General features: G+C 42.0%; 1 protein-coding gene across 1 annotated transcript in view; it reads right to left on the minus strand.

The window, feature by feature from the left end:
* Positions 1-9,259: 9,259 nt before the first annotated feature.
* Positions 9,260-22,121, minus strand: part of LOC147200547 (BCL11 transcription factor A-like) — a 40,054-nt gene continuing 27,192 nt past the window's right edge. The window contains exon 3 of the mRNA XM_086120685.1: positions 9,260-14,674. Within this exon, the coding sequence (XP_085976811.1) occupies positions 12,669-14,674 (2,006 nt within the window). The 3' untranslated portion in view covers positions 9,260-12,668. The remainder of the gene's footprint in view (positions 14,675-22,121) is intronic.

Raw genomic sequence — 22,121 nt, forward strand, 5'->3', positions numbered from 1 at the left:
AGATTGATTGAAAAAGGGCTAGTGAAATACAGTATGGTTGAATGTCCAATTATCTGCAAGCACACCTATTGCTCAAAAATCAAATGTTATCTCCGTTTATGTATTTGTCTGTATGTGAGCAGTTGACAAGAGTCATGTCAAAGTTTAAGTATCTACCGGTACTTGCCCATTCTATTTCATATTGGGAGCACTGAGTGATGTGAATGTACTATATGTTCTGGACGTGACATGTCAGACTCAGTGGTTGTGTATTTAATGTTTCCAACTTGCACAAGATCTGTTTTTCATTTTCTCACAGTGAATTGTGTGGTGGAAAGATTCTGCCGCATGGACATAAGACATATTTGTCCAAGGTGCTGGCACCACTGTTTATAATTTAGGCTAACGTCAGCCACTCTATGAATCCTGACTTAGCAACATTTTTACAGGCCATATACAGTCAAATGTATCTAGAAAAAGTGTTGTCCAGCCCCAACTAACAAAATGTCACCAATGAAACTAGTGGCCTAAAGAGGGCAGAGAATGAACTTTGCCTCTTTATTCACGGGATTGGTAAACAGTCACTTTATGTGCTCACTGAATGCAGAGTGTGAAGAATCTTCATCCATGTGTGCTCTAAAGAACACAGGAGTCAGAGAGTACAAACGATACGACCCTGTTTTACAGGTCATATAAATTCTCTCCTAAGTAGTGTACCTGAAGCACAGCCACGTCAACATGTAAATATCACCGTCAGCACAAAAGATACATCCATCCTTACAGAAAGTCCACATGTTACAGGTTAAGATACACACACACACACACACACAAGGATACGCTGTTTTTAGCCGTGACAGCTTTGGCAGTTGGACCCCACGGGTCAAGGTCAAATCAGATGATCTCTGGAATCCACTGCCTGGGATTTGGTTCACCTTACTCACCCCTGAATCTCACCTGTCTGTCAACAGTCACTGGAATGAGACAACTTTGGTGAGCTATGGATGAAGCACACGAAGAGCAATGTGTTCTCAGATGTACAGTATGTGCCTGGAAATTGTGCTGAAATCTAAGCACTCTTAATGTGCTTAAATTAATGTGCATCCTTCTTCAATACACTCCATGCATATGTCAGGCATGCTAAATTTATGTTGGTGTATTTTTTTTATATTCATGACAATACTACAGGAATTCAGCAAACTGTTTTGAGACTCAATATACCATAGTCCACAAGGCCAAACAATCTGTCCTTTGAATGTTCACATCCTTATGCACGTCCATAGCCAAGGCAATACATCAACCGGCATCCAGTATAAGACGGGGGTTTACATTATTTCCTCTTGAGGCTTTCACTTTCAGAGATGAAATCTCTTGAATTGTTATTTTTGAATGAGTTATTTTTGGAGTGAGATTTGGTCTCTTCTGATCAAATGTGTATCAACCCTTTTTACTTGGAGCTGGAGGTCACTAATTCATTTTTTTCGCACGCTTTTATCAACGTAATGTTATTCAGTGTTTATTGTCACGTGCCGTACTGTAACCTTTTATTTCGTGATATGCTAGTCTGATATTTTGTCACATTCCAGATCTACTGAAGCATAGAGTTTAAACTGCAATGAATGACATTAAAATTATCATCATCTGTAATCACAAAAAGCTGGTAGGTTGTGATCGTGGGGTAATAGAAAGGTCATGCTTTTGTAGGTGCTACTGGAAAAACTGCAGCAAGCTTTCTCACCCCAGCATGCCAATGAGATACTACTGCTCACCACAAGCCCCTCTACTGCAGGGTGCCCTATATAACCATGACGACAAGGGGCAGAGCTGTTCTGAGTCCAAAATATGAATCCAAGTCTGAATCTGAAGACAACAATAGCATCGATGTATTCTCACAGCCAAGGTTGACCTTTTTTAACAGTACAGTTTGTGACCTTTATGGACAGAATTTCTAAGCGCAACCGAGGTGTTGGAGGTTCTGTGTTTGGTGGCTTCAGTATTACATTTCTGCTTTTTGCAGATGATGCGGTTCTATTGGCTTAACTTTAACGTGCTAAGCATAACTGTCAAAACATAAAAAGAGACCAAAATAAATCCTTTCAAATTAATGTGATCTATAACTTCTAAAACTCCTTTGGAATAAAAGAAACGGCATGGTGTCAAGAGGACAAGTTAAAATAAAAAATAAAAAATAAAATTGAGATAATGTGGTGCCTCTTAAAAATTGGGGTGATGTGGCTGCGCTGTATTCAGAATTAAACAATCACACGCATAATCATATTCAATGGGAGCTTACACACAATTAGTCGAGTGCTCATTGAGAACCACCGACTCAGTTGAGAGTAAAACACATTAAAATTGTCCTCTTTCTCATGAATGGTTATGTTCCACATACTGTGATTAGCAAATAAAAAATATGTAGGCTACATGCAGTCAGCTTTGGCATGGAGCTGGCACAAAAGATGACATTTTAATGGTGGTGCTTCAATAGGCACTACAGCATACAGTGTATGTATGGATTAACAATGCCGCTTACTCGTCAGGATAAGTGAAACCACCGGCAGCCATTTTATGTTGCCACTTGTTCAGCCCACCTCAGTTGAATACATTCATTTCTCTGCAGTGTTTTCCGCATTATATTCTGTCTCAAAAATGCCACCGTGTATGGCATACAGTTGTACAAATAAGTCTAGGTGAAGCACTGCATGCACATTTCATTCAGAGTTGTCGGTGTTAGACCGCGGTGAGTGTTGTTGGTGTTTGTCTGGTCACTTGCTGTTTTATTTTGAAAGAATGATTGTCCTCTCATTTCAGATCACTTGCTCTTCCTCCTGTGCCAGTCGGATTGTCAGTCACGCCCTGATTGTCTTCACCTGTTGGCCCTTACCTTACATTTATACATACACACACACACACACACACACACACACACACACACACACACACACACACACACACACACACACACACACACACTTAAAAAATTATGAACTGGGCTTTTAGCATGTTTGCATAGACCGGTAACTTTCCCAACACTGATCATAGCAGATGTGATTGTCAGGTTTGCACGAATGAAGCAAAAATCCCTTTTCTGAAAAAAAAAATGTTATAACTGCAAATACAGATTTTCAACTGTAAACAAAATGACATACAAAGTTATTACTTCAAGTCAAAGTCGAGTCAAGTCACTCATAAGTTTTGCCAAAGTCTTAAAATTTCTCAATCAATTCTATCCTTTCTCAAGTCCTGTGACTCGTATCCACCATGATAAACTGGGGTTCCCCGTATGCATGTCCTTAAAAAGTCTATTTCCCAACAAGATATGCCCTTTAAGTACTCCAAAAATATACTTGTAAATTTTTCTACATAATTTCTTTGGTGTACTATTTGAAAAATAAGGCTCCTCAGAGATCCTGTGCTAACTAGCACACACATGCGCTAGTACTCTTGCACCGGAAAAGCTTGCCAAAATATCAAAATTACGAATAATACCCCACGGCTGAATTTTGATTGCGCATGAAATGAAAATTGTTCTGTCAATTATGGTCAGCACATATTCAAGACATTCCTTCACCCTGAAACCTCCACCCCTTGTCCTTCTCTTTCAGTACGAGGTCAAAGTTTTCACCTTATCTGGAAGCCATCAGCAATACCAGTCCCACCTCTGTGACTCATTTAGTTGAAACTGTTGCAACTCGTTAAAATCTTACCCTTCTCTTCTTTTCTGAGGTGTTGAAATACTCTACACGGATATTTGAGTGATCCTTACAGGAAAGGAAATCCAGATCAAAGTTATAGCACTTATTGTCTCAACCACGGCAATGTTAGGAGGGTGGTGGAAGAGAGGGATTTTTTTTTCCTGCTGTGATCCAGTTTACTATTTTGGCGGAGGCTTTCTTCTCACTGTGTGGTCATGTGGGAGATCAATGATGCCGGTAGCGTTTGAGGACACTGGCTGACTGCAGTCTGACACAGAAGCTACATAGGCAGCGAGGGAAAGTGAGGCAGTGTTCAAGAGACATAAAGGAGCCAGAGCAAACTGAGCTCCAGGGTGAGGAATGCAAGTGATACTTTCCCGGATCTTTTTTTATCCTTCCATTAACCATCTTTTCGGGCACCTCCATCTCAACATCTCCTTCCTTGCACTTCAACTTCAGCCTTGCCAAACCTCAAGTTCAGCCATCCATCCATCCAGCCCCCTGTCTCGTCTTTCGCCCTCCCCCTTTCTCGCTCTCCTCAGACAGACACAGCTACCCTCCTGGACGTTTCCTTTCTGCTGGCCTGCCCCAACAAAGGTGCTCAGTCATGTGAAACCTAATCTCAAGCCCCCCAAAACCTGACCCTTGACCTCCTCAGTCTTCACACAGCCAGAGGGGGAGTGGAGCCAGGGCAGGAAAGGGAGGCTTTTGGGGAAAGGTCACATTCCCGAAGACACTTTTGTGTATGCACGTGTGTATGTGTGTGTGTGTGTGTGTGTGTGCATGCATGTCTGCTTGATTATGTTTCCGTCCCAGATCTGCATTATATGACATTGAACTTATTGCTGTTGTTGTTTAACGTTGATCAAGTTTGCCAGCAATGTATGTAAAGTTTAGTCTCATGTGAATGTGTTTGTTACTACGTATACTGTATGAGTGTAGGTGCATGTTTGGGTGAAAACATCTCAGCCCCGAAGCGTTACTGCCTATAGACAAAACACAGACTTTGTTTTCTTGCTGGGCCAGTCTGGGCAGAGCTCCTCTCTTACACCCTGGCCTAGTGCAATCTTCAGATGTGTGCTTGCGTGTGTGTGTGTGTGTGTGTGTGCGTGTGTGTGTGTGCGTGCGTGTGTGTGTGTGTGAGTGTGTGTGGCACTGAGTGTCAGCTGTCCTGGGTGATTAGTGCTTTCATATTGTGCCGAGGAGTCGGGACGAGGCCCCCTCTTCACTGCTCGACCGCACAGCTGCAGTCTGCCTCTCCATCTCTTCTCTTCAGCCTTCCTTTTCTCGCAAACACTCAAAAAGCAAGTCCAATCCAGAGTCTAAAACTAGAGGAAGAAGAATGGAGGTAATCAGAAGAGCAGCAAATGAGGACTAGTGTCATATTATGAGGATTAGAGAGGGGATTCAACACACAGGGTTTCTCCTGGACAGAATTTCCTCAGCTATGCTTAGGAGACCAACCTTGCTTTATACACACACAGGCATGTCAGGACACAGGGATGAAGTTGGAGAGCAAGTGAGAGCAAAAGCGGGAGGATGGTCGCTATATCTTCCATAATGTTTGTGAACTACAGTATACCGGTACCCTCAGTTACCTACAGGAACCAACACAAACCTATATGTATGTGCCCCCTATAAGAGCAGCCAAAAAGTAGTGTAACATTGCACGTTTATTGATTTTCCTCAGTCAAAAAAAGAGTTTCTGTTTACGTATGGATTAGAAGTGCCAAGTATGTCTGCTATATATGGGTTGTTACTGCTTTCGGATTTGTGAGCTGGCCATTGTTGGTCTCTTGACATTGAACTTGGAAGATGTGGAGGGTGCGGGAGAACACACAAGCTAACAATTCCTCTCCCAACACCCACCCGACCAGCCCCACTTCCTTACAACTCTGCTTTATCTTAACTGTCAACACCTGGCCTAAGCAGGAACCTCTTTCTATCTGTGAACTTTAATCTGGCCCTGCTAGGCAAACAGCACCATGGCTAGGACAAGAAGAGTGATTACTCTGTCACATTGCCCTCCGGTGCCTCAGCAGGCAGGGGAGGGAAGATTGGAAGAAAAGGGATTTGGACACGGGAAGATATTTATAAAGTTGAATACGGAATATCTAAAAAAAATGGACGGGCACATGTTGTGCGCTGAGACAAGAAAACAAGCTGAAAATGTGGTGTGGAAGGACAGCAGGCAGGACAAAGATGAGAGCTGATAGGGGAAGAAACAGGATGAAATATACTTAGGTAACTTGAAAGAGCCACATGAGAGCGGCCTCTTTTCATGAGGAGTTTGAAGGATTTCATGAGAAATGGATAAGAAATGGAAATGGATTTTATTGGACACTCATGGATAAAATACAACATCGCTGGCTTCGCGTCTACTCACATTTTGAATACCGGTAGCTTGTTCATGTAAGAAATAATGCAAAAAGAATCTGGCAGCAGGATTTGGGGGAGGATAAGAGGTGGAGGACAAGCAACTTCTGCGCATAAATGACATATTGGCACTTTATGGTTTTCTGGTGCTCCGTGTGAACAGACAGTTTCAACAGCACTGTTCTACCCGAAATGTTTCCAAAACAGAAAGGAGCAAAAACTCAATTTTACGACTCATTTTTGTCGTAATCTGTGCACAGGGCTCGATTTTTGTGACCAGCACAAATGCTGTGCAACGCCTGGCTTAGCTGTGCGGAGGTGGGTTAGACTCCATTATGTTTATTTGGCAGACAAGTAAATTATGTTTATTCGGCAAGCAAATCTGCGAAAGGAAGGGCTGCCATGTTGTGGGAGTGGTCACAATCAACTTCAAGCATGGTTCATCAAAGCAGCTCCTTGATTGCCTTTAAATGGGGTCCACAAGTCACATACTACTCCCCTAATTGTTCATTTGCCCCCTTCATAGTTGTGCCTCCCAGTTGGATGATATTTAAATTATTATACCTGTACAACAATTTTGAAGAATACATGCAAGCCGTCACTGGAATCGTCACTAAACTGGTCAATACTGATGGACCTTCTTAGTCCATCACTGACTTACTGTTTCACTGACGACTTCCTGAAACACATGCCGCATGTCTCACATGTGTTTGTGCGGTGGAGTTTCTTCAAAGGGAGAGGAGGAGTGGCTTCTCGGGCAGAAAAAAATTGATTGCTAGTCAATCTGGTGACTGGTGGTTGTGTTAGTTGCAAAATGCTATCTTGGAAGACAGTTCAACAGCCATGTAAACAAGTCAATACACTCACCAGATATGACAACTTTCTCACTCCCCATTCTCCAATTCTGCTCCCTTTTTGTCTCGGTCCCAGCCTGTTTAGGAAACTGGCTGTGTTGTAGACGTCTTTGTCCCACAGATCGCAACGCCATTGTCCCACATTGTTTTCATTAAACCACACCACGTGTGACGTTGTATGTACGTTCGCAATGATGTGGCGGATGCGATGCTGCCGAAGAAAAAAAAGAAGACAGTCTTAAAATAGTGGTGATGAACTGTAATAATTTGTTTCATAAATATTTTAAAACTCTAAAAATAACATTTTAAAAAATAGCTGCAATTTAATGATTCAGAAAGTGTGGTTAAACTAACGATCACGGACTGGCGATGGATTTGAAATGACACACTGACGATGACAGACGGGTGGACCCAGTCGCTGGCGGATGACGAATGACGGCCGGGCAAAATTTACTGACGTCCCAACTCGAGCCAGAACTAAACGAACAGACCAGCAGTTCAATGTAAAGTACAATTTCTACCATCTAAATTGGTGACCCCCCCCCCCCCCTAAAATAGCACTTTGACTTACCCAAGTCGCTTTAATACTCCTTGTGTCCTGAGTAAAATTTGTTAGTGTCACGACAGACCAGAATAGTTGACACAATTTTGAGTGAATTACCAATATTGGTCTCACAACACTTCAAAGTCTGTGTCTGACTATTTTTAAGGAGCCTTTAGGGGACTAGCATTTTTTGGCATTTGCTCTGGTGTTTGTGCTTGGTGCCAAATGTTATGCAATAAGATGGCAGAGTTGGCTTGTAAAGTTTTTTGTTGTTTTATTTTTAGGATCTGATTAATGTGTTTAAGTTCTGACCTGAGAATTATTGTTTAAGAACTTTTTAATTTTGAAAATATTTCTTAGGATGGGTGAAAGAGTGACGACTGGTTGATTCATCTGCCTCACAGAACAGAGGACGAGGGTCCATCCTGTGTGGAGTCATGTCCGCGGCTGTGTGGGTTTTCTCCGGGTACTCCGGTTTCCTCCCAAATTCCAAACACAAGCATGGTAGGCGAAGTGAATACCCTAGTTTGTCCCGAGGTATGATTGTCAGTGTGAGTGGTTGTTTGTCTCTACAATTGGCCGGCAACCAGTTCAGGGTGTACCACGTCTTCTGCCCGAAGTCAGCTGTGACAGCCAGGTTCAACTCAGAAAAGATGTCTGAAGCAGTCCGCATACATGAATACATTTAATCATAAAGCATCTCTGGTGCGTAAGATGTATTTTAAGGGGTGTTCACACGGCAAGATTTGGTCCAGTGCTACGCCGGGGCTGCCCCAGTAGAGCGTTCACACGTGCAAATTAGCTCCGGCGTAGCCCCGGAAAACAGCTTACACCGGACCAAATTTGATCCACCTCAGGGAGGTGGTTTAAAAATTTGCTCCAGAGCAAATGCTTGTTAGCGAAGCAGCACCGATGTAAATTTGCACGTGTGAACGCAACTGGGTTAAATTTGCTCCAGAGCAAATGCTTGTGAAGAGTTTACGTACGGCGAGAATGCGTTGCTTTCGCGCTCTGTCGGACTTCCGTCATGTGTTTGTTTAATAACGACACAAGACTTGGCTGGTAACATCTTTCCTTTTGTAGGAGACTGGACTGTCTCGGAGTTGTTTGTGTAGTTTGTTCCTTTGTTGTGTGTCCACAACCCCCCACCCCCCATATAATTTTTTTGGTGATTTCCTCTCTTGATTTTCTGTTTGGCGCATTACGTATTTGCTTTTCTGAGTGTCATTGAAGTCATCGTTGATTTACGTTTTCGGGGGCGGTCACTCTCGAGCAGAAGGCACGGAGACCGAGAAGGAGAAGGACGTGCCTGTCCAGTAGTCGCTTGAGTTGTGTATACGTTTTAAAAAGAACCAACACGACAGCTCATTTGTTTTCTGTCGTTTTGCTCCGCTGCAGAAACTGCCGTGTGAACGCAAGTGGGGCTGCACCGACGCTGTGCCGGTGCAGACACGCTCAGCTGCGGTGCAAAATATATCGCAACAAAATACATCGGTGCAGCGCCGGAGCAAATGTGTGCCGTGTGAACACCCCTCAAGTCACATCTTTTGTATTTTTCTGTTGTTAGATGAACCTTGATTCTGAACTGTTCCAGATGATGATATGTGAATTATATTGATGGTTTCTTGAATTTCAATGCGATAGTGGGAAGATGTGGCTTATACTTTGTGTGTGTGTGTATGTGTGTGTGTGTATATATATATATATATATATATATATATATATATGCTCGTGTGTATATATATATATATATACACACACGCACACACACGTACTCGCATATATGAAGAACAGCAACACGTCATAATCACATATGTATGTCATACGTTTTATTTTTTTCCCAAGACAAAATGGCTGAGTGACGAGGAAAAATGCAGGCAACAGCTGAAGACAGTGGCATTTCCATAACTGAAAAATAATGACAACATTTTTATGCTGACCAGGAACTCTTAAATGTTGATCTGTGACCTTTGGTCATCAAAGAGAGAAGCCAAGCCAACAGAATTCATCACAAAGGAAGCGGGAGTGGGCGGTGGTCAACAAACGGACACATTTTGCTGTTCTGAACAGAGCATATACTGAATGCGGGTGTGCAGTCATAATAAATAATGTCAACCAATGTCAACTTCAAGTTCACTTGATAGCAGATACGAGTGCACAGACTGTTGTCAGACTTCAACATGAATGTGCATCAGTACCATCTGCTAAAAAAAACAGGTTGCAAACCTCTTTCTGTCATTCTCTCATATTGACACTATAACTTCCATATGGTATGACATGTACCCTATGTAAATCAATCACTGTGGTTGTTTTGGCAAAGTCAAATTACAACAGGAAATAAATTCAAAATAACAAAAATAAAAATTCAGCAAAAGAAAAATTCAGATTTCCGATGGACTGATTGCATATGAAAAAAAAAACATTATTTTTCATCAACAGCTGGAATGTTATCAGGTGGTACATGCTCCAGGACAGTAAAAAGTTGGCTAACAATAAAACCCAACAATCGCTTGTATTACTGCATATAAAATGGCAGGAAACAAACATCGAAAGAAAAACTAAAAAGAATATGTACAACCACCTGTTTTTACCTCATTGTGGTAAGTCCAGGACTGCCTGAAAAAGTCATCATATGACCTCTCACCCTAGAAGAACACCACCACATTTTAGTTTGGAAAAACGATCTTATTTTCAAGCATACAAATTATTCACACTATATTATCCTGCCAAATTAAGAAAATATACGGAGGCAGCTTGTTGGGATTTTTTTTTCACTACAGAAAAAAAGGGTACATTGAAACCTTTAAAGAGTACAGGCAAAACCATTAAAAATACAGGCTCCAACATAAATACTATAAGTGCCTAGACTAAGTGAACATTAATTTCAAATGCAATTCTAAATACAAAAAAAAGTCAACCATTAATGTATTTTGAACTTAGGAACTTACATGAGTGTGCATCTTCCTATGAGTTTTAAGTTCTCTCGATATATTTATTTTTCAAATATCTTCCCCCCGATGCAAAGTATTTTGTTCAACCTGAAGACTTGTGTACAGTAAAGGCAAAAAAGATACATGTTCATTACAATTCAATACATAGTGATCAAGTCGTGAATGTCAACAAGACAAGAAAGAGAATCAACATCACAAATCAAAAATACAATTTAAATAAAACTCCCCCCCAAAAGACAATGACATGTACTGACATGTATTTTAAAACATCAGCAACACAATTTAGTTCGTTAAAAACAAAACCAAAAAGAAAAAAAAGAAAAATTACGTTTTTCTGTATTGAAGGGTGTATTTTTAGGGTTAGTATCATGCAGGGGATTTCAATGGCATTATCTGCACTGACACCCAATTTAACCAAACTGAGGTTTCCCTCTCAAAACATATCTAGCAAAGATTTTAATTCGATTTTTTTCTTCTTGTTTTTTTTCTTCTTCTTTTCAGGTTTAGTTTAGTTATTTCTAGGCTTTTTTTAAATTTTACTTTTTAAGGATACCACAGTTACTGCAAAGGTCAGCACAAGAGCCAAGTTTTTCCCTTGAGCATCCACTTGTAAACTGGGGGAACAGAACAGTGCACGCAAATCGTCCCAGATATGCAATCTGGTCCTCATTTTATACTCAACCGACTGTACCTCCGATTAGAGAGACAGATACAGACTGTAGGCAGAGTGACAAGTGCTATAATCATTTTTAAAAATGGCAAGGTGGTGAGAGGAAATACTCAGATAAAAATTTGTTAAAACAAGTGTTTGAAAAAGAAGACAAATACTGTGTGTGTGTGTGTGTGTGTGTGTGTGCATGTGGGGAGGAGGGTAAAGATTTTAAATCTGGACATTTGTTGCCAATATGAGTTTCTAAAAATGTTCAAATCTAATGCAGTCAAGACAGTACAGAGGGCATAGAACGTTTGAATTGCAGAGACAACCGGTAATTCCCATTCTCTTGCGATAAACCCGACCCACATCAACTATCACCACCATCATCAAAATCCAAATCTGCCTGATGACAAAAAAATAATAATAATAAAAAAAATTTAAAAAACTAAAACCGACTCCGTGGTCTTCAAGTTGATGTTGGCTACACAGACTGCCCGGGTGACACTAAAAACTGTGTTAGTGAAACACGCACGCACGCACACACACACACACACACACACACACACACACACACACACACACACACACACACACACACACACACACACATTTTCACACTCTGGAAAATTAAGAGCTTCACGTTGGTTGAAACAACTCATCAGAGTACCCTCTCAGTACGACACACAACCTCCACAAACCTTTTGAGCATGTTACATGCCAGTAAACAGAATTACAATCTGAAGAATGAAAATATACAGTCAGGCAGATAAATGATTGACCAGAAATAAACAGGATATTCTTTTTTCAGCTGGTTTCTTAATGCTCTGCTCAGCCACAACACGACAGGGTTGTATAGGTGCTTGATGCAAGGACCTGTTTATTCCGTATGTGCGCAAAATGTCCTGTAATCATCCACATCTGAAACGCCGAGCTTATAGCAAAAGGAGGATTAACTAATGCAGGTAAAATATCCAAGGCACTCTTTGTTGTCATTTTACACCATAGTATTAATTTCATTGTTTGTAAAAGAAATAAGTCACGGTGCTCGTGCCTAGCATTTCATAGGCAGCCCAATCCTTGTATATCTATTTATGTACATATAGGTATTTTATGTCTATCTTGCATGGAAAATCATTCAAAAAGATCAGTTTTAAATGTAACCCTGCTTTTTCTTGATGTTTGAATAATATGACACTGTTCCAATCTGCCTGGGAACGAAACTGTACATGATATGTAAAAAGAGCACGTACTTTCTGCAGCAAGAGTTCAAATATGATGGCTAAATCAAAAAGGATCAACAGCAACACGAGTACAACCAAACCCACCGGTCACTGATAGTTTTAGAGTAGCCATGAACACACCAAGCATGCTGTCCAGTTACAAAAAAAAGATATAAAAGATGTAAATTATTGCACAATAGAAAGGCTCAAAAAATGTTTTCGTTTGTTTTGTTTCATACGAGAGTATTGCCCCAGTGTTTGGGAACGATAACAGGGCTGTACTGTGTACTGTTGTCTGACCCTGTAGTCCATTCCATTCGTGTATTGGCTACATAGCCAGGGTTGCATTTTAGCCAAAGGAGCTGAAAGAGAAAGCGGACAGCATGCTGTTCTTTGCCTACTCAGTTTTAATGTTGTTCGCTAAAGGACGGTCACTGTGCCACTTCTTCATGTGTTTCTCGAGAGTACTGTAGACACTGAAAGGCATGTGGCATATTTCACATTTGTAAACGTCTTTTCCCATTTGTCCGTGGGTTTTCATGTGGCGAGTGAGCTTGGAGCTCTGGGCGCAGGCATAGCTGCACAGCTCACACTTGTAGGGTCGCTCTCCGGTGTGACTGCGTCGGTGCACTGTCAAGTTGCTGCAGTTCTTGAAAATCTTCCCGCAAAACTCACACGTGTCACTGCGGCGGCCGTCCTTGGAGCTCGGCCTCCCGTTTCCGCTGCCACCGTGGGGTGTGCTGGCCCCGCTGCCCGTGCCACTGCGTCCCGAAGTGGCCCGTTCGCCGTCGAGCTCACCGGGCGGAGTCGAGAAGCGCAAGCTACCATTCTCGGATGAGTGCTCGGATGAAGAGGCAAAGGGCGATTGTCTGGAATCTCCACCAGTAAAGTTGATGAAGGGGTCCTTGAGTTGTCGCGAGGCAGCATAGCCTGCTAGCCACTGGGAATAGACGTTTTCTGAGTTTGCGATGGTGGGCGTAGGGGGATCTAGATCCTTTTCCACCTTGATACGTTTCGACAGAGGACTCAGGGAGCCTGGGCTAATGCCTCCACCCAACAACTTTCTGGATAGACCATCTGTGGACAAAGGTCCCAGACCATTAATTGCCGTCGTGGTCACATCATCTGCTCGGTCTGACTCCAATGCTGAATCCTCATCAGCGGGCTCCTGCGAGGAGCTCCGTCGCCGAGGATGCAGGGCCACGCTGTTCTGGTGGTGGCGAGCCCCTTCTAACCTCAGGCTAAAGCGATAGTCGTTCCTCTCGTCTTCGAGATCTCTAACCACAGGCTTACCGTCCATCTCCTCCTCCTCACCCTCTTCCTCCTCTTCTTCCTCTTCCTCCTCTTCTTCCTCTTCCTCCTGTTCCTCCTCCTCCTCCTCCTCATCATCATCATCATCCTCCACTTCTTCCCCATTTTCGGCCATCAGACCATTGTTCCCACTCTTGAACTTCGCCACGACTGACTTGAGAGCATCAGTGGCACTGCCCATCAGCTCACTGGTACCAGGTTCAGGGGAGCTGGCTGTCGAAAGACCATCTTGTGACTTGGTATTAAGCACCAAAGACTTGTTCTGACAGTGTGTCTTCATGTGTCGTTTTAGCTTACTTGCCTGGGTGCATGCGTGGTTACACAGATGACACTTGAATGGCTTTTCACCTGTGTGGCTACGTCTGTGCACAATAAGGTTACTCTGGAACTTGAAAGTCTTCCCACAGAACTCACAAGACTTTGCCTTCAATGGCGTGCCGGGCTGAGCTGCGTTGGATGCGGCATTGGGGGTAGTCCTCGAGCCAGAAGGTGACTGAGAAGTGGAAAGAGGCGGAGTTGCCGAGAATGGAGGCTTTGAACCTGGCTGGAATGGTTGAAGAATCCGTTGCATAGGGTTGGGCCGATTAGGGGAGAGAGGAGGTGAGGCTCCTGTGGCATTTCCAGCCAGTTCACGGAGCCTTCTGGAGAAGTCCATGTTTGGGGGAGGTTCAAGTGGTATTGAATTAAGCCTCATCACCCTGTCAAAGGCGCTAGGATGGTGGGTTGCCAGGGCCAGGTCATCGGGACTGAGGTGATGACGCGGGGGCGGGCTGAACAGGGGTGGGGTCCGGGGATAACGGCCCTCTCGAGGAGTCGATACTGAATCTCGTCCGGACCCAGACCCCGGCATTCGCAGCAGGCTGTAAGGACTGCCTTCAGCCAGGTGCACAGCATGAAGTGCAGGCTGGGACGAGGCACACTCACCCCCCATCCCGGGAGCCGCAGCTACACGAGGGGTGAGCGGACTGCCTGGCTCACTCTCCAGATAGATGCGGAAACCGTGGGTGTTCTGAGCATGCTGGAGAAGGAACCAGGCGCTGGTGAAGGGCTGCTTGCATGTGGTGCAGGTGTAACTGCTCGGCTCATCTTTATCTGTCCAAAAAGAAGAAAAAAAAACATGTTATTGAAGGGTGAAAACAAGGACTCTTTACAGGATTTTTAATGAAGACAAACAATATCAACACTGTATGAAGAACTATCTTTCAAAAGGCCGTTTTAATGCTGTTAAATCAATTTGCCAGTTCAGTCAGATCACGTTGAACAATAACAAAAATAATCCCACATTAAAAAAATGCATCCATCCATTTTCAACACTGCATACCCTGCTGAGGGTGATAAGCGGCTGGAGTGTATTCCAGCTGACTAAGGAGCACCTTGCCAGTCAGTCCCAGTGCACATATAGAGACAACAGACCATTCAACACTCTCAATTCACACCAACACTGAGTGAGAACTGAACCCACACTGACTCACCAAAATCCAGTCACATAATAATAACCAATTAAGGCAACAGTTTATTTATACATTTTTGTTCAAACACTTTCCAAGCGATCAAAACGCACTACTAAATGAGTATAGTCAATTCAATCTCATTTATGCGGCGCAACAGACACAAAACAAGTCATCTCAAGGCACTTTACATCAGGAGCAGGTCTTTTAGCACACACTTCATACATTAACACACTGAACACCAAGTGAACAAGGACTGTACTATACCGGTCAGTGAGACAACAAAAGCAATTGTGTTTTCCATCGAATGTGCACTCTCACTGCCTCTCAGAAATTATCCCCAAAATTGACTAGGTAGATGAAAACACAATCGGACAATATCATGACAAGATAAACAAGGCTAAGGAGCTGGATGTTGGGAAACATTAATCGATTGCTGATTGGTTGAAATATATGACGCATTCAGTGATTTGTAATACATAACTGCAGTTCTATTATTATGTTGCAGCATGAGTTATAATTCTGGAAAAGTGTTCTTAAAATGTAAGATTTTTAAAAAAATATTATTAATACACTCAAGTATTTTTAAAATTATTATTACTAATTTTATTTAAGTAGAATACTTTATAGATTAGACCTAAGAGACATTTGGGCCTATTTTGTCACAAGTTGTTTGAGGACAGAAATCAATGAGATTCGATTAATATTCGAGTATACAAACTATACATTTAAAGAAAGGCATGTGCATGAAATTCTGTACCAAACAAAAGCAATTATAGAAAAAAAACCCCAACAACGATTAGATCATTTTAAAAGCTGTAAAGGCTGCCCACCTCTGTGGCTTTTTTTACACAGTAAGAGAGCGAGAGCGCACGTTGTATTTAATGCTGCATATATACTGTGAATATAAATACAAGGTCACGTATTAAAATACAGTGCCACCGCATTTTTCAAGAAGAGACCCCCACTATAAGCAAAATTGTTACTAGGGAGGCACTTTTCAAAATGCATTTCATGCATTGCTTTTATATCTTATGTTGTATGGATTTATTTAAATCCTCTCAGGTGAATAGAATAGTAGAAGGTGGGGAAAGCAGAAGTGAGAGATATGCTAAATAAAAAGCACCCGCCACTTGCAAATGTGCACCGTCTGTCATCTCTTGCCTTCCCTATATATGACTTTTTTCTCTCTTTTTTCCCCATTTAGGGGACTGATTTCTGAAATGATTTGCAAAAGAGACAAAACAAAATGACCGATACGCTGGTGGCCAAGGAGGAGTACTAGGCAGATGTAAGATTGCCCGAGAGTGTGACTGTGCATATGAGCGATCCCTAAGATGGTGGACAGGCTTGCATGTTTAAAAGCTGCCGTGGCAGCGAGACAAAGAGGTGAAGATGGGACAGGAAGAGGAGACTGTTGTTGAGAGAAAAGAAGTATGCTGTGGATGAGCAATAATGGGAACCAAAGGGTGTTTTGTGTGCTTCCTTTCTATCTCGTGTGTCCATAACCATCGTGGCCCCCTCCGAACAATCTCACTTAAAGACCAGAACATGGCATAAAATGTGCACCCAATCAAAGCTCCATGCAAACCTCTTTCTTCTGAGTGAAAGGAGCTGGAAGGGGGTACACGGGTAAATTATGGATCATTACAATCTGAAAAAAATTACAGTTAATTGTTGCCACCTGCAAGGGGCTTTGACCCACGATGGAATTTTTCCATCATAAACAGCCATTTGTCCATACATGCTTTTTCTCCCTCTCTCACAAGCAAATTTGCTCATAACACCGACTTTGGCGGAACATACGATTCCCGAGACAGTTCGGTTTTTTAATGGTTTATGGCTGCAATAACTTGACGTCTACAGTTCACTTTGATTTGATTAGCAGCCTGTACAATATATCCTTGCCTTGTGTGTGAACAGATGGTGTATATATATGTATGAGGAAGAAAACTGATATTTTTTTCTGTTACTGCAAATGACAAAAGACATATCGCAGGGAGAATGGAGCGGTGGTGAGGGGGGTATGGGATGGCTCCTCTGAGACACTTTGCAATCGACGGGAGAAAGGAAAGCACTGCAGGATCTTGGAAGTAAAAAAAGAAAGCATGGAAGGCAGATCAGGGGAAGGGGAGAAGTGTGGCGTGAAGGGGACATTCCTAATGACACGTCTCTGAAGGACACAACACAGCACTTCCATGTCTAGTGAATTCATTTTCCTAGGTGACAAAAGCATGGCTTGTGCAATTCCTGGAATTAGTCAGTGTTCATGCCACAAGCAACAAAATAATTGTTATTCTAGCAAGGCAGTGGACACACTGATGGGCGTGAAAAAAAATAAACCAAAGCAGGCTCAGCCGCATGGCAGCGGATAACTTAACAAGTCCACTTCTTTCCCCATTAATAGCTGTCCTCTAAAAGACGGAAGCACAGTTTTTAAAAAGGAGAAACATTATTCTGACATGCTATATGATGACCTCGAGGGGCTTTTTATACCATAGGAAAGCAGCGAAATGTGTGAGGCAAGAATGATTTTAGAAACACATCTGTCCTCTAATGGAATAAAGAAGTACTCATTCTCAGTGTCTGTCTCTCCCCTTCCAGTATGTGGTGAGTTAGGACCGGAGAGTAGAAGAGCTTGGCCTAATGCTGGATCTCTTAGTCCCTTTGAAATAGGATCAGCCGAAACGAGAAACCACACTGACAACCCCGCAGCTACCATTTCATGGCGAGGGCTGAGAAAGGGGTCTTTTGGGGAGTAATGGTAAAGAAGCCGAAATTAAAAGTGAAAAGAGAAAGATTGGGTGGGGGTATGGTAGACAGAGGAAACAGTATGAAGAGGTACGAGGCAGAGGGCCGATATAGAACAGCCAAAGAAAGAAGAGGGAGGTTAACAAGTCCTTCAAAGTTATTTCATCACATCGCAACACGAAGACGTCGATGAAATGTGGTCATTTTAATAATTGGCAGAGAACGATGCCGAGTGTGTTTTACAACATGCAACACAGAAATACACAAGTAAAAAAATTGCACTTTAAAGAGAAGATGGGGTCCCCTGTGGACGCCGACGCCACACTCACAGCAGCACTCTTCTAGAAACGGTGTTGATCGTGTACATTTTCTAAGCACGCTCGACCGATTAATCGAGTGGCCGATTAAATCAGCCGATTAGGGCGATTCAGACATCGGCCAAAATGGCTAATTTTTGCTGATTGTTTTTACCTTTATGTACTCTCACCATTTACAGCAGTTGTACACAAGACTGGTCTCATTACTTATTATACATAAATCTATAGCCTACCTTAACCTTGAAAGCTTAAATATATACAATTACATTTGTTCATAAGGTCATTCTAGGGCCCTGTCATTCAAAACAAAGCAAACCCTAATTTTTACAAGCAATGCTTATGTCAAATGTCACTATTTTACATACAACCTAAAGTCACAGTTTGTTTAAAAATAATTTAAAAAAACAAAGTAAAAACAGTGCAATATAAATCAGACACAAATGTATTAAATATGACACTCATACAATTACTGATCATTTGAAACACACATATGAGAGAGATGAATATCCTTATAACTTCATTAATTAAATACATTGCCTCCCGCAATGCATTCTTTTGAACAATATTTACAGTTGATGTCTGCCATTCCTGGTGAATAGGCACCAGAACAGCCTGCAAAAAGCAAAAAAATCCATGTATGATTGATGCCCACTGAAATGCATTTGGGGTAAAAAACATTTCATGCTTTTAAGCATTAAATATATGTATATACCTGTATATTATATATATATATATATATATATATATATATATATATATATATATATATATATATATATATATATAATTTTTAAATAATCGATAATCTTTTATTTTTTTCTGCAAAAAAAAAATCTGCATCGATTGGGCTCCATTTAAGATGGGTTCATTGCTGGCGACCCAACCCCCAAATCCAGTCTAACACATGCTGTAAACCTGCACACATATCAAGCGATGTCACCGATTAATTGCTGTGCTCCATTATTTTTATTTTATTATATTATATGTATTTATTTATTTTGCCCAAACTTTATAGGGGGCATGCTCATCACGGTGCAAATTGTCAAGGTTGGACACCTGTGTCCTTAAGTCGACAATACCCGCTATCTTGCGAGGAATCAAGTTTGCGCAGTCACAAATTAATTAAAAGATTACTGGATCCACGATGTGGATCACCAAAATGTCATGTTGTTTTTCTCTAAAGGGTTGTTGATGTATGATTTCTAAAACAGCACGCATGAGCACATCGCATTAAGGTCTGTCTGTGCTGCTCCAGTTTTTCCTTTTGCAGCACAAACATGGAGGAGGACAAGCAGCTGGTTGTAGAACGGCATGCAAATTTAAAAAAAAAAACTGGGATAATTTTGCTCAAGTAGTGTTAAACAAAACACAAAACACCATAAAACTCATATTTTCACGATAATGTTATCCGGTAAATGAGCCTTAGAATACAGGTGCATACAAACAATAGATATTACACGTAATATGGTGCAAGCAAAAAATAAAAATTAAAAAGGTATAAGCACACAAATAAAGCTTTTTGTTCCAATCCATCCAGCTGTCTAACTTGCTAGCGGGAAAGTTTAGTGACTTGGTTTGACCTCCATTTTTTTATTTTGTCCTTCACCACACACAGTGGGGTCTGCTTGTCCTGGTAAGGCCGCATAGCTCTCAATGAGATTGGTCATTTAGCTAATGGAGGAAAGAGCTAACAGGATTACCATGCAGGTCTTCCAAATGGAGAAGGAAGACGAGGATGCCACCAGCAGAGCAGGCGATGGGGACATCACATGCCATCGCCATTTTGAAAAGTTATCAGTGGCCTGAGCTTGGAGCACTCGGACACCTCTAAAATGATTATGCTAATGGCAGGTCTTTGCCAATATTCAAAAGTGTTTATCGGTGTTGGGAGTTTGTGCCTTGGGAAGACTGAGGGCTGTCAATACAGTGCCCCTTAAGAGCACCTGAGCCGTAACGCTTGTTAATGTGATTACTACTCTGTTTATGTCATTAGTGTATTCACAGGCAGGGATTGGGCAGAGGTGAAGGGGGAACCAGGGCGGGGTATGTTGACAAAGAAGAGAACGATGCTATTAAAACTCGCAAAGAAGTTTTCATTGACATGACTTTCACATGACTTAAGCGGTGCGGCGGAGGCTTGCTCGTGTTCGAGAACATCGCATTGTTTTACTTTTTTCATCTCAGTTCGTTCAAGATTGTACAAGTTTGCAAAGATGTTTATCAGTCATTTGCAAACAGTTTTAATGGTCGCAAACATGTTCAAAATTTCTTTGCCACCAACCTTTGTAACCCAGTGAGATACAAGTGGAAGGATGTCGGCAAATAGATTATATTTATGTATATATATGTTATTGGATATGGTACATATCTGTACCAGTATATGTTTTTTCTATCAATGATTTGCATTGGAACACATCTAACAGAGTTGCAGAGTGGCCTTGTTACTTATCTTTTACCTCATTTCTCTGTCCTACAATGACACACACACACACATCCTTGCACACTCGTTTGTTCGTCACGGGCCAAACTCAGTGCGGCGTGCCGAACCAGTGGCCGCACACAAAAGGTTTGTTTGACCAACACTTGTTTCTAAGACAAAGCCGGATACAGGGAATGCTGTTTACTAAACAGAAAGCCAGCCAGCCGACCAGGCCTAAATCCAAGCCTTTTACGAGTCTGAAGTGGCCTGCAACAACTGAGTGTTGTTGAGAGTTACACACAGTAGACATTTCAGAGAAGCCGACCGCGAACCACGACATACGCCACACACATCCAGTTGTTAAAGGGAGACCAAAGATGGCAAAAAGGAGGAAATGGAATGAAAAGTTGTGCTGGCATGGACAAGCAAGTGAGATCAAGCAGATTTTCAGATAAACATGTGTCGTGGTTTTTGAGGGGCTGTGCCCGAATACATAATCTGTATAATCAAAGTAATTTTCTAGCTGCAGCCTTTTGTGAAATCCACTTCCACTTTACCTTTCGTCTTTTCTTTCTTCTGACAGTTGGCAAGAGCTAGAATGAAGAAAAGGTGTCACAGCCAGGAAAAAAATGATCCCAGTGTGCTTTTGTATGCACCGGAGGAACTGCATGTACCGGTACATGTATTTTGACAAATGTATTTCATTTTAAACTTGACTAAGTGATGTTTTCTCTCATTCGCATTTTAGGGTGTAGGCAGAGCACATGTCGAGGGGAGTGTTACCGTTATACAATGTCCACAACAGGGATTGAGACACGATTGCCACAATAGTTTGAAAGCGAGCACCACATTGACTGTTTCCCTGCGTAACCTCACTGTTCCATGTTTGAACTGACCATCCACCCACACGTTCATTCATTCAGCCATCCATCTCTAAACCCTTCCGTCTATCCATCCATTCAAACTGAGCTCAGCTGGGAAGCATTGCGTTCGGGTACCACTCGGTCCGATAGACCTTGTAATAATCGGGGCCAGCCGTGTCTCATTATTTGCTCTCTGCTTACCAACAACAACAGTGGGAGGCTGGACGTTGTTGTTTCTCATCGTTGCTCTAATGGTACATTGAAAAAGGCCTCTGGGCCTCGAGGCTTAACTAGTCTAATTAAATGGACCTTCACTTATGTGAGCATCTGCAGTGATTATTTATTGAGTCAGGATGCGCTTCACTGGATCAAACTGCTGTCGGATGAGCCAACTCTCGGTGGAGTCGGCATTAAATAAAAGAAAGGATTCAAAGAAACCGCCAATTGTCAGTTGAAGCACACACACATGCAGGTAGATGGTAGACTTAATCAAGCGTGAGTATTTTTGGACTCGGGTAGCATCCCAGATGGACAGGGAGTGTCTGAGAACATCAAAGGCGATATGTGACGTGTTCCGTCAGATAGAAGATGTACTTGAAATCCTGCATGTTAACCCAAGCAAAGCACATTAAAATATACTAACACAAACCTTGACAGTTAACGATAAAAAATTACCCATGAATATTATTTTAGAAGCAGCATTCAGATTACAGATTATAGAAGCAAGATCCAGGTTGGAAA

The sequence above is a fragment of the Hippocampus guttulatus genome, chromosome 9 (genome assembly GCF_054856545.1).
Source record: "Hippocampus guttulatus isolate MCC_2025c chromosome 9, RoL_Hgut_1.0, whole genome shotgun sequence".
NCBI classification, from domain to species: domain Eukaryota; kingdom Metazoa; phylum Chordata; class Actinopteri; order Syngnathiformes; family Syngnathidae; genus Hippocampus; species Hippocampus guttulatus.